The following is a 12,717-nucleotide window of genomic DNA, read 5'->3' as shown; positions in this document are numbered from 1 at the left end:
CAGGGTGTGACACATACAACAATACAACAACATGATCCAGTCTAAAAAACAGCATTTACACTCCTCTGTAACAGAGTCTCCCATCAATATTTTAAATTCATTCAGTGGCACTAACATATCTAGATGAAGCATGGATTGTAGACTATTCCATGCGTCTGGTGCACAAGAAGAGAAGGCAGTCTTGCCTAATACTGTGAATGTCCTGGGGACTTTATGTAGCAACCACCTAGCAGACTGGGTATGGTAACTACTGGTGGTGAAGGAGACCAGACTACAGAGGTAAACAGGGAGTTTACCCAAAAGGGCTCTGTAGATGAACACATACAAATGTATCTTTCTGCGCATATAAACTGAGGTCCAACCTACCATTTAGTACAATGTGCAATGGTGGGTGAGTGACTTGGCATTTGTAATAAAGCACAAGGATGCATGATAAACAGAGTCCGGTCTTTGTAAGACAGAGGAGGTTGCATGCATATATAACAAGTCATCATAATCAATTACAGAGAGAAAAGTGGCCTGAACAAGCTTCTTTCTAGCCATAAGCGGGAAGCAAGTCTTATTACGAAAATAAAAACCCAATTTCAATTTAAGCTTTGTCACAAGATTATCCACATGAACTTTAAAGGACAGCTTGTCATCCAACCAAATATCTAGGTATTTGTAGGATGACACTTTTTTCAAGGGATAAGCCACCAGATGTGACAATGCTAAAAGTTCTAGCTCTGGTAAAGGTCATAAATTTTGTTTTTTTGTACATTCAAGACCAGTTTGAGACCATAAAGGGAGGCCTGCAGTGACTGAAAAGCAGTCTGGAGCTCTTCAACAGCCTGAACCAGAGAAGGAGCACATGAATATATGACTGTATCATAATTTTGCCGGTTGCATCCCATTTCCCAAATCATTCATAGAACTTGAGATCACAGGAGCTAACATGGAACCCTGGGGCCCACCTTTATTAATCTCAAGAAAGCTAGACTTGTGATTGTCAGTATATACACATTTTGTTCTGTCAGAAAGATAGTTCCTAAACCAATTTACTGCCCCTTCACTGACACCAATGTTTCTGAGTCTAGCTAGCAACAATTCATGGTTAACAGAATCAAAGGCCTTTGATAAATCCACAAACAGAGCAGCACAATATTGCTTTTTATCTAGTGCATTAATGATGTCTTTTGCCACTGCCATAGCTGCAGTTATGGTGCTGTGCCCCGATCTAAAGCCAGACTGAACCTCGCTCAGTATATCATTTTCAATTAAGAAGTGTTTTAACTGTGAGGTCACTAGCGATTCATAGACTTTGGCCAGGAGTTTAGAGATAGGACGATAGTTATTAACATCTGAGGGATCACCAACCTTTAGCAGTGGGAGGACATAAGCTCAAGTTGAAAATATGAGTCACAGGTTCAGTAATAATATAATCTGCTATCTTTAAGAGGTAGGGCTCTGGACCTGCAGATTTTTTTGTGTCCATAGCCTTTAGTGCTTTATAGACCTCAGTATAAGAAACAGGCTCAAAGTTAAAATGGTTCACACGAGGGCCTATATCATAGTTGACTATAGCCGAGCTTACATTAGAGGCTTGGGCCCCACCATTAACAGAAATAGAACCAGCAGATATGAAGTGCTTGTTAAAAACCTCTACAATATTGGCTTTATCCTTCACTTCATTAGAATCCATCATTAAATGGTCAGGAAGGCCAGAGGATACATTAGAACCTGACACTGATTTGATTATCTTCCAGAACTTGGTAGGGTTGTTTAGGTTCTCTGTGACTGCATTTAAATAGTAATCTGATTTGGACTTCCTGATCAATCCTGTGCATGTCACGCCCTGATCTTAGAGATAATTTTTATGTCTCTATTTTGGTTTGGTCAGGGCGTGAGTTGGGGTGAACATTCTATGTTTTCACCACTGGAGGCTCCGGGCCCCGGACAGGGGCGACTCTGGCGGCTCCCGGACAGGAGGGCGACTCTGGCGGCTCCCGGACAGGAGGGCGACTCTGGCGGCTCCCGGACAGGAGGGCGACTCTGGCGGCTCCCGGACAGGAGGGCGACTCTGGCGGCTCCGGGCCGTGGATCACCACTGGAGGCTCCGGGCCGTGGATCACCACTGGAGGCTTCGTGCCGTGGATCATCACAGGAGTGGAGAGACACACAGGAGGCCTGGCTCTGGGAGCAGGCACAGGACTCACCAGGCTAGGGAGACATGCAGGAGGCCTTGTCCTTGGCCGAGGCACCGGATACACTGGGCCGTGGAGGTGCACTGGAGGTCTGGAGAGCAGGGCTGGCACCACCCGTTCTGGCTGGATGCCAGCCTCCACCCGGCAAATGCGGGACGCTGGCACCGAGCACACCGGCCTGTGAATGCTCCACCTCAACACCGTGAGCATCACCCCATAGCACGGGTTCTGACCAGTCCCATACTCGCCACGGTAAGCACGGGGAGTTGGCTCAGGTCTACTACCTGACTCTGCCACACTCCCCGTGTGCCCCTTCCCCCCAAAAAAATACTGTCACACCCTGACCTTAGAGATCCTTTTTATGTCTCTATTTTGGTTTGGTCAGGGCGTGAGTTGGGGTGGGCATTCTGTTTTGTGTTCTATGTTTTCTATTTCTGTGTGTTTGGCCGGGTGTGGTTCTCAATCAGAGGCAGCTGTCTATTGTTGTCTCTGATTGAGAACCATACTTAGGTATCCTTTTCCCACCTGTGTTTTGTGGCTAGTTGTTTTCTGTTTTTGTGTCTGCACCAGACAGAACTGTTTTGGTTTCGTTCGTTCTCTTTGTTTTTTTGTTACTTAGTGTTCAGTTTTATTAATAAATCATGAACACTTACCACGCTGCGCTTTGGTCCACTTCATGCAACGATGGCCGTTACAGTGCATTTGTTTCTTAGCGCTCTGAAGGAGGCCCAGTCAACAGGAGCGTTTATATGTCTAACTTGAGCTAGATATTTATTTTCGAATTAATTCTGCCAAGTTTTCTGAACCAGGGATTGTCCCTTCCACTGATTCCAAATTTCTTCAGAGGCATGCTTATCACAAATCGACACAAATGTATTATAATAATAGTCCCAGGCAGTGTCAACATCAAGAATCAGACTTACTCTGTCAATAGTATGGTACAGATCATGTAAGAACGCTTGCTCGTCAAACGGTCTAAAATATATTTTAAAAATATAACGTGGTTTGGCTTTGGTCATTTTTGTATTTCTAACACAAGCAATTGCACAGTGATCACTGACATCATTACAGAATATCCCAGTCGATGTGTATTTGTAAGGGGTATTCGTTAAAATAATGTCCAATAGCGCTGATTTGTTAGGTGGTCAGGGATTCGGTCTTGTAGGCGCATGAATTAATTGATCGAGATTCAGAGTCACACAGTTCTTTTAAAAGAATCCAATACAGATGTAAGCATGTCCAGGTCAAATCTCCTAAGATAATGAATTCAGAGTCATTTAACTTGTGCAAGACATCAGAAAGATGTGCGTCTCCCGAAGCCGAGGGCGGTCTGTAGCAGCAGACTACACTGATGTGGGAGTCCTTATATACGTTTACTTTAACCGCAAGCAATTCAAAATGTTTGGCTTTGGTAATCGAGAGAATTTCAGAGGTGTTAAACTCGGATTTATCATAAATTGCAACCCCTCCTACTTTACTCATCCAACCCGTTCTAAAAACCGTGTACCCATCATTAGAAATCCAGTTATTTGACACAGATTTATTTAGCCAAGTTTCTGATAAAACCATTACACCTGCATTTGTCGTTTTGGCCCATATTCTAATCATCCTAAAGTCCTTTGGTGGTGGGTAGTTCTGTAACGGCCATCGTTGCATGAAAAAGTGGACCAAAGCGCAGCGTGGTAAGTGTTCATGATTTATTAATAAAACTGAACACTAAGTAACAAAAAACAAAGAGAACGAACGAAACCAAAAAACACCTAAGTGGGCCAAGCCTAAGGTGGAGCGGGGTCCACGTCCCGCACCAGAGCCGCCACCGTGGATAGATTCCCACCCAGACCCTTCCCTATAGGTTTAGGTTTTGCGGCCGGAGTCCGCACCTTTGGGGGGGGGGGGGGTACTGTCACACCCTGACCTTAGAGATCCTTTTTATGTCTCTATTTTGGTTTGGTCAGGGCGTGAGTTGGGGTGGGCATTCTGTTTTGTGTTCTATGTTTTCTATTTCTGTGTGTTTGGCCGGGTGTGGTTCTCAATCAGAGGCAGCTGTCTATTGTTGTCTCTGATTGAGAACCATACTTAGGTATCCTTTTCCCACCTGTGTTTTGTGGCTAGTTGTTTTCTGTTTTTGTGTCTGCACCAGACAGAACTGTTTTGGTTTCGTTCGTTCTCTTTGTTTTTTTGTTACTTAGTGTTCAGTTTTATTAATAAATCATGAACACTTACCACGCTGCGCTTTGGTCCACTTCATGCAACGATGGCCGTTACAGTGCATTTGTTTCTTAGCGCTCTGAAGGAGGCCCAGTCAACAGGAGCGTTTATATGTCTAACTTGAGCTAGATATTTATTTTCGAATTAATTCTGCCAAGTTTTCTGAACCAGGGATTGTCCCTTCCACTGATTCCAAATTTCTTCAGAGGCATGCTTATCACAAATCGACACAAATGTATTATAATAATAGTCCCAGGCAGTGTCAACATCAAGAATCAGACTTACTCTGTCAATAGTATGGTACAGATCATGTAAGAACGCTTGCTCGTCAAACGGTCTAAAATATATTTTAAAAATATAACGTGGTTTGGCTTTGGTCATTTTTGTATTTCTAACACAAGCAATTGCACAGTGATCACTGACATCATTACAGAATATCCCAGTCGATGTGTATTTGTAAGGGGTATTCGTTAAAATAATGTCCAATAGCGCTGATTTGTTAGGTGGTCAGGGATTCGGTCTTGTAGGCGCATGAATTAATTGATCGAGATTCAGAGTCACACAGTTCTTTTAAAAGAATCCAATACAGATGTAAGCATGTCCAGGTCAAATCTCCTAAGATAATTAATTCAGAGTCATTTAACTTGTGCAAGACATCAGAAAGATGTGCGTCTCCCGAAGCCGAGGGCGGTCTGTAGCAGCAGACTACACTGATGTGGGAGTCCTTATATACGTTTACTTTAACCGCAAGCAATTCAAAATGTTTGGCTTTGGTAATCGAGAGAATTTCAGAGGTGTTAAACTCGGATTTATCATAAATTGCAACCCCTCCTACTTTACTCATCCAACCCGTTCTAAAAACCGTGTACCCATCATTAGAAATCCAGTTATTTGACACAGATTTATTTAGCCAAGTTTCTGATAAAACCATTACACCTGCATTTGTCGTTTTGGCCCATATTCTAATCATGTCTATTTTTGGAAATAGACTTCTGACATTAACACGCAAGAGGCCAAAACCTGCTCTGTTTTTAAAATCATAGGGAGTCGGTAGAGATTGCATAGTATCTACCGGCCCAGGGTTTGGTTGCACTTTACCAGAGACCAACAATAAAAGCATAACAATATATATGTTGCCCAATGCGTGAGGACTTGGTGGAGCAGCACCATTGTCAATAAAACGAACTGAGTTTTTCGACACAGAAAAAAAGAAATTCAATAGTTTGAGATTTTGGTAGTATGCCATCAAGTGTAGGTCCAGTTGCGTTTGAGAATGGTAGAAATGTAATTGCAGAGAGACCAAGTTCCTGGTGGTATTGACATGATGGTCTCGTCAGAGTGTTTGCAAATTGTAGGGCATAAGGCGAAGATAATTCACTCAACCATTGATCATTCAGCCTATTTAATCCAGGGTGGCATTGAGTAAAGAGGAGGCACAGTAACATATGCCGGTTTTTATAGGTATTTCAGCACAGGTGTCCAACGATCAGTAGACGTTGTGTAGAACAACCTAGATTTTCCCACCGCCCACGGTCCATCAGGTTTTCCAATCTGGTAAGCGCTTCTCCGCTCCTAGCCTTCAGTGCGCACCTGCGCTCGCGTAGCAGGCCTTGCGCGCAGACAGACGCTCCTGACTCGGTGAGCTCCAACTCCAGAAAGGTGTATAAAAAAGAAATGCCTTCTCAATCCAAAATGTAAAATAGAGACTGAGATCTAAAAATAATAGTTGTTATGTACAGCATCCGCCTTCACATAAAAAGTATTTGCTTCTGTAAACAGGATCAGGGTAAGTAAAACATTTAAACTCTGATCTCAAGGATCACATATACAAACGGACAGACTGATTGGCTACCATCTTGGATTTGCCTTTCCACTGAGTATTGTTTACTCCTAGGCAATGCAAACTAGCATATTCAGACTTGGAGATGGCAGTAAATGAGCTATGAAATTGAAACCTATAGAGAAATTTCAGCGGACTTGGTACACTGAGTGTGTACACAGTGATGTTACAGTAATGTGCCTTGAGCAGTACAATAGTGTGTGTGTGTAGCCCTGAGGATCTCTATGGCCCTTAATAATCTCATAAAAGGTTGTCAATAGTTTCATGATCTCCCCCATTACTCCATTTCACGAATACCATAGGAATTTATATGGCATATACTTTATAGCCCCTCAGCCACGTAGACCCTTTCAGTGATTCTGTCTAATGTGAATCGACAGAGGCAGGTAAACTGGTGTGTGGTAGATTATTAAAGTTATGGCGTTTGATTTTGTAGAGATTGACAGGTTATAAAAAGGGTTATAAAATGTGAAGTAATTTGTAAGATATCAGGAGAACCTTAACTTGGAACACAACACCCATGTGGGTTGAAACTGGAAATAACCTGTTGTGACTTGCTTTTTTGTTTATTTTAGAATATTCATAACACATCATGTATAGCCCAATAATTCCCTTGGTTTTCTCCTAAATATTTAGCCGGTTTTGTTGTCTTGTCAAGTACACGTTGAGATTCAATGAATTATTTATTGACTATAGTGGCCCTTCCGTGGACATACTGGGTTAAGAGCTACACTTCATTTGACTATACTCCAGCATTTTGGATTTGAGATAAAATATTTCATATGATGCGACAATATAGAATGTCACCGTTTATTTGCGGGTATTTTAATACAAATCTCTTTTTACCTAGTGGTGGAAAAAGTACTCAATTCTCATACTTGATTAAAAGTAAAGACGCCTTAATAGAAAGTGACTCAAGTAAAAGTGAATGTCACCCAGTAAAATATTACTTGAGTAAAAGTCTAAAAGTATTTGGTTTTAAATATACTTAAGTGTCAAAAGTAAATGTAATTGCTAAAATATACTTAAGTATCAAAAGTAAAAGTAAAAATCTGAATAATCAAAAAAAAAAATTTAAGCAAACCAGACAATTGTATTTTATTTACGGATAGCCAGGGTCACACTTCAACACTCAGACATCATTTAAAAACAAAGCATTTGTGTTAAGTGAGTCTGACAGATCAGAGGCAGTAGGGATGACCAGGAAAGTTTTCTTGATTAGTGTGTGAATTGAACGAGTTTCTGTCCTACTAAGCATTCAAAATGTAACGAGTACTTTTGGGTGTCAGGGGAAATGTATGGAGTAAAAAGTGCATAATGTTCTTTAGGAATGTAGTGAAGTAAAAGTAAAAGTTGTCAAAAATATAAATAGTAAAGTACATATCCCCATAAAAACTACTAGTGGTGTTTTTACTTAAAAGTACTTTACATCACTGCTTTAATCATTCAAAAATGAAAGCACATTATGTATCTAGTCCCTCCTTTTGAAGAAGTCATAAGTATTTGGACAAATTCACTTATTGTATATTAGCTCCTGCCAGTTCTGTCTTACTCTTGGCACTGATGTTTTTCCCAAATGTGTAATTTTTATTGTGTTGAGGATTTTCCACTTATTTTTGTTTAGTGCCAAACTTGTTAACATCACTGCTAAATTAGACAAAAATGGCCATGAGAAATAATTGTATTATGCAAATGTATTGGTTGACATATCAGTCGTTACATTTGTTTAGCGAAGAGTACACGTATTTCACAGGCATCAGTCACAGAAACTTTTATAATATTTACATCACACATGTTTCCAAAGGTCTCCTTGTAGTTCATAATAAAATAAGCCAATGATGTTCATAAACCCTGGCCATTGAGAGGCTTTGAAGCCACCGTTGGCCATATTGGCACTCCCCAGTAGGAGCAGTCCTCCACAGGAATTAATGTAATTATACAGTATTTCAATGAAATGTTTCCAGGACACAATTACAGGCCCTGAATCAAGGATTTGAATATTCTTGGTACCATTTGATAGGAAACACTTTGAAGTTTGTGGAAATGTGAAAGGAATGTAGGAGAATATATCACAATAGATCTGATTTAAAGATAATACAAAGAAACAAACAAATGTTCTTTTGAAAAACAAATTGTACCATCATCTTTGAAATGCAAGAGAAAGGCCATAATGTATTATTCCAGCCCAGGTGCAATTTTGATTTTGTCCACTAGATGGCAGCAGTGTATGTGCAACGCTTTAGACTTATCCAATGAACCATTGCATTTCTGTTCAAAAATTTTTTACGACTGCCCAAATGTGCCTAATTTGTTTATTAATAACTTTTCATGTTCAAAATGGTGCACTCTTCTCAAACAATAGCATGGTATTCTTTCACTGTAATAGTTACTGTAAATTGGACAGTGCAGTTAGATTAACAAGAATTTAAACTTTCTGCCAATATCAGATATGTCTATGTCCTGGGAAATTGTCTTGTTACTTACAACCTCATGCTAATCGCATTAGCCTACGTTAGCTCAACCATCCCATGGACAGGACACCAATCCCAAAGATCGGTGTCTTCGGGATCTTTTTTTTTTTTGTAGTGGGGACAGCAACATTAACAATCTCTAAAAAATGTATACTTTAAGGGGGGAAAAGTAAATATTTTTTCATTTTGTATACATCAAGTTGTCTGTAATACAATAAATGTGGCAAAAACAAATGTAGACATTAATAAATGCATTGCTATAGCTTCCAAAATATTTTTTTACAACGGTGGGGGAGTTCCAAGATGGAGGCACAGTGGCTTCAGCACAGTGGCTTCAACACAGCGCCACCAAAAAAGTAATCTAGTGTATAGACTATATAAATCCTTGGAATAGGCATAGGCTACAGTCACAACTAAGTAGTAACATGTGTAACCTGTTTACCCTCTTTATATGCCCAGAAAAAATGTAATGACAAGACCCGGGAAAATAGCCTATAAAAATGTTCCAATGTCGCACTATTGAAATTCCACAAAATACACAACATGCAGATTAGCGAAAAAATTAAAAACACATTATCCGAACAGGTTGTCACATGGAAGCCTTTAGCCTAGGTATTTACTTCACACAAAGTTGCCATAAATTCAAAGCACACACATAATTGACACCGCTACCCTCCTTTAAAGGTTTTCACTCCAACTCCAGTTGTAACTAATCTGATTCTTATCAACTAGATAATTATTAGAATCAGGTGCGCTAGATTAGGATTAAAGTGAAAACATACAGGATGGTGGCTCTCCGGGAAGGAGAGCTCTGCCCTACAGGAAACCCCTACAATAGAGCCTGTAAAATAACGTGTGCCTATTTGAGCTGTCATTGTGGCTCTCCAGACAGTCACAAATGTGATAGGCCTTTGCACAATTCCCTATATAGGCATCTCTGTCACAGTCTGTTAACAATTCAGAGAGGCATGAGTGAAAATTCTACTGTATAGTTGCTGCCCAGATGAGAGCTTCGGTATGCGTGATCAACAGACCGTATGAAAGTAGATATGGATATTTTTTGAGTTGGTCCCTGTTAAGATACCTTGATATTTTAAACTATTTATACTCTTAAATCTCCCTGTTGTTAATGACCTGTAATTCTATTTGTATAGTTAGCAACTCGATTTTGCCATATATAGAATATATTATGTCATTAGTTGAAGGTTATCTAGCAAGCTTAGCAAGTTTGCATGATTCGACAACACTATACTCGGGGTGCGCTCTGTGCGTCCTGAGCGCGCTCTGTGTCGAGATATGCACTACATTCATTGAGGAACATGATAATGCTCGGAATGTATGGCTTTAATTCACAACAGTGTCATTGGCGATCAAAGATAGTTCATTACTAAATATCATTTTTTTGCTCTGAAATCTTTACATAGTGGTGCAGCCCAGTCGACAAGGTGGCACAGCGCCCTTATTATTAGGGGAGAACCCTGACATAGTGGCCATATCTTGGTTTTAAACGCTTTGAATTGGGCACTTCCGATTTTTTGCCGTACTTTCTGGGACTCAAGTGATACATATGAAGTATTCCCTGTACTGAAAGTTGGAAAGTTTCCCGGAAAATATTCATCCCTAGTCACAAAGTTACAAAGCATATGTTAATGAAATACTGTGAATTACTGAAAATTACTGAAACTTGCATTTTACTTTGCAAAATGGAAATAACAATATTTTTCTCAAAATACACCTAGGCCAATACCACACTTACTATACCACACTTACACACTTACTACAACCAATAGCCATGGAAATCACCCCAGGCGTTCAGGCAGTAGCCAACGTTTTTGTTCGATTTAAAAACTGTCCAAAAGCGCAATGTAACGACAATATAGCATTGATTTAGCAAGGTCAAGGGCTTTTCAATCATCTGTATTTCTGAAGCTTTACACATTCTGCAACAGAAATGTAAGGTAATTTCCGATTGAGCCGACATATACTGCGTTTACTATGAATGCAGTCTGCTAATGCGGGAATATTGCCTTAAAAATTTCAATCAAGCTGTAACGCTGAACTTCCGCGATACAGATTCAATAGATCCCCAAGTAGGCCTAAACTTAAATTATGTTAGGTAGTACGCTATGTACATAGGTAGAAATCATTTTGAAGTCACATAGGGGCTGAGGCCAGTCACGGAGACAAATATTTGCTTGGCGCAGCTGGCATCTTATGCGCAATTTGGTAGGCTACATGATAGAATATCATCATTTATAAACTTAAATACTGTTCATTAAGAAAAGTTAATGTTCTCATCTTAGTCCTATGCATTGAGTCGAGGATAATACATTTCGTAATATGTGACTCTTTTGAACAGTAAAAAAACGAATTGTTTTACGAAGCGGCTTAGAGCTCTGGTTTTACGCATTAAGTTACCTTTATGGTTGGCTGTCCTCCGCTAATGCGTCACATTGACCATTTACAATGGACAGTGGACAGAGGTCGGTGTCTATGACATTCAAAGGTATTTGGGTGTCACCGTGGACAGAGGCTTTTAGAGTTGCAGAAAAGGGACGTATTTGGCAGCTGTTCGCAGGTGAGGAAACCCGCCAGAATAAATCCTTCAGCATTTTCCTGAACTCTCTTCGCATGAGACAATATAAAATTGGGTTCAAGCAACTATTGGCATGTGCCAGGCACACGGTCACAGGGAAAACATAGGTGTGAACCATATAATAAGACTTGTCCCAGTTCACCACATTAAATTTGACCAGGACGCCCCAGAAAGTGATGGCGTGATTTGGCATCCAACACAAAAAGAATGAAAGAACCACAATGGTAACGGATCTAGTGACTCTGTTACTCCGTTTAGGATGGTTGTTGTTCATACTCCTCAGGCGAACGAATCGTAGGAGCATCAAATAGCAAATGGTTACTATGAGCATGGGGAAAACAAAGGCAATTATGATTTTTTGTAAGTGATATAAAGCCAGCCAGTGCTGGCCCTCCGGGAACCGCAAAAGGCAGAGCTTCTCCCCAGCGATGTTTGTCATATTGGAGAAAATAGCCGTTGGCGCGGTGGCCACAGTGGCAGAGACCCAGAGACCTGCGCTTACCCATCTCACCGAACAATATCTGTGTCTAGTGCGGTCCTTTAGAGCCGAGGCAACGGACCAGTAGCGCGTGACACTCATAGCAGTGAGGAAGAACACACTCGCGTACATGTTCATAACAGTGACGGAGAGAATGATCTTGCACATCGCGTTCCCAAACGGCCAGCTGAAGTCCAGAGCAGTGTCCACCGCCCAGAAAGGCAGGGTCAGGACAAACTGGAAGTCCGTCATCGCCAGATTAAGAACAAAAAAGTGTATGGTGGACCTTTTTCTTCCTCGTCTCACTTTCATTAAGAAAACGACTAACAAATTCCCCACCAAACCCGCTGCGCAAACCACAGAATACACGATTGATATCATGATTCGAAGCGCTGGACTGCCGTCGGCGGTCATATCTATGTCCTCCAGGCTGCTGAAGCGGTCTGGGTCCGTAGAGGACCGGTTATAAGAGCTGATGTTATGGTTCCAAGTGTCCCCCATTCTTGGCAAGGCAGGTGCTTTTACGAGCAGCAAGTTAAGTGCCGTTTGCATATCCACTATTTCGTTCCAGACGTAAAATATATTCAAAAACAATTAAAGATACATAGTTGCAAACATGGTATGGTAGCATAAACTTTTCATACGTTCAAAACCGATTTCTGAAAGTCTCCATCTTCTCATGTAATGATGGTCCGTGCGCTCTGACCGCAAACTGGCTTTTAAATAGCCTACTGTGCCAGTGGAAGCGTCACCCCATAGGCAACGATTGGTTAACGTTCCTCTGATTGCTGATTGACATGGGTGTTTCAAGCCTGCTAAGGTAAAGGAACAGCAAGGAACACAACGTATCACAAGGGACTGGGGGAAATTCAACCAGGTAGCCTAGCAAAAAAGCGTTGGGCCAGTAACCGGAAGGTCGTTTGTTCGAGACCCCCGAGATT

At 41.0% G+C, this 12,717-nt stretch overlaps 1 protein-coding gene across 1 annotated transcript; it reads right to left on the bottom strand.

Annotated features, from left to right (window-relative positions):
• Window positions 1–7,310: 7,310 nt before the first annotated feature.
• rxfp3.3b (relaxin family peptide receptor 3.3b) lies at window positions 7,311–12,499 on the bottom strand. Its single transcript, XM_071326709.1, has one exon. It carries the CDS (start codon window positions 12,326–12,328, stop codon window positions 11,123–11,125), a length of 1,206 nt encoding a protein of 401 aa, XP_071182810.1. The 5' UTR covers window positions 12,329–12,499; the 3' UTR covers window positions 7,311–11,122.
• Between the last annotated feature and the right edge of the window lie 218 nt (window positions 12,500–12,717).

Source organism: Salvelinus alpinus, chromosome 9, assembly GCF_045679555.1.
Source record: "Salvelinus alpinus chromosome 9, SLU_Salpinus.1, whole genome shotgun sequence".
In the NCBI taxonomy this organism is placed as follows: domain Eukaryota; kingdom Metazoa; phylum Chordata; class Actinopteri; order Salmoniformes; family Salmonidae; genus Salvelinus; species Salvelinus alpinus.
The sequence above is the reverse complement of the archived record's forward strand: the minus strand, read 5'-3'. Positions and strand labels throughout refer to the sequence as shown.

Coding starts and splice junctions, on each gene's coding strand:
- rxfp3.3b (XM_071326709.1), bottom strand. CDS start 12,328: ATGCAAACGGCACTTAACTTGCTGCTCGTAAAAGCACCTGCCTTGCCA.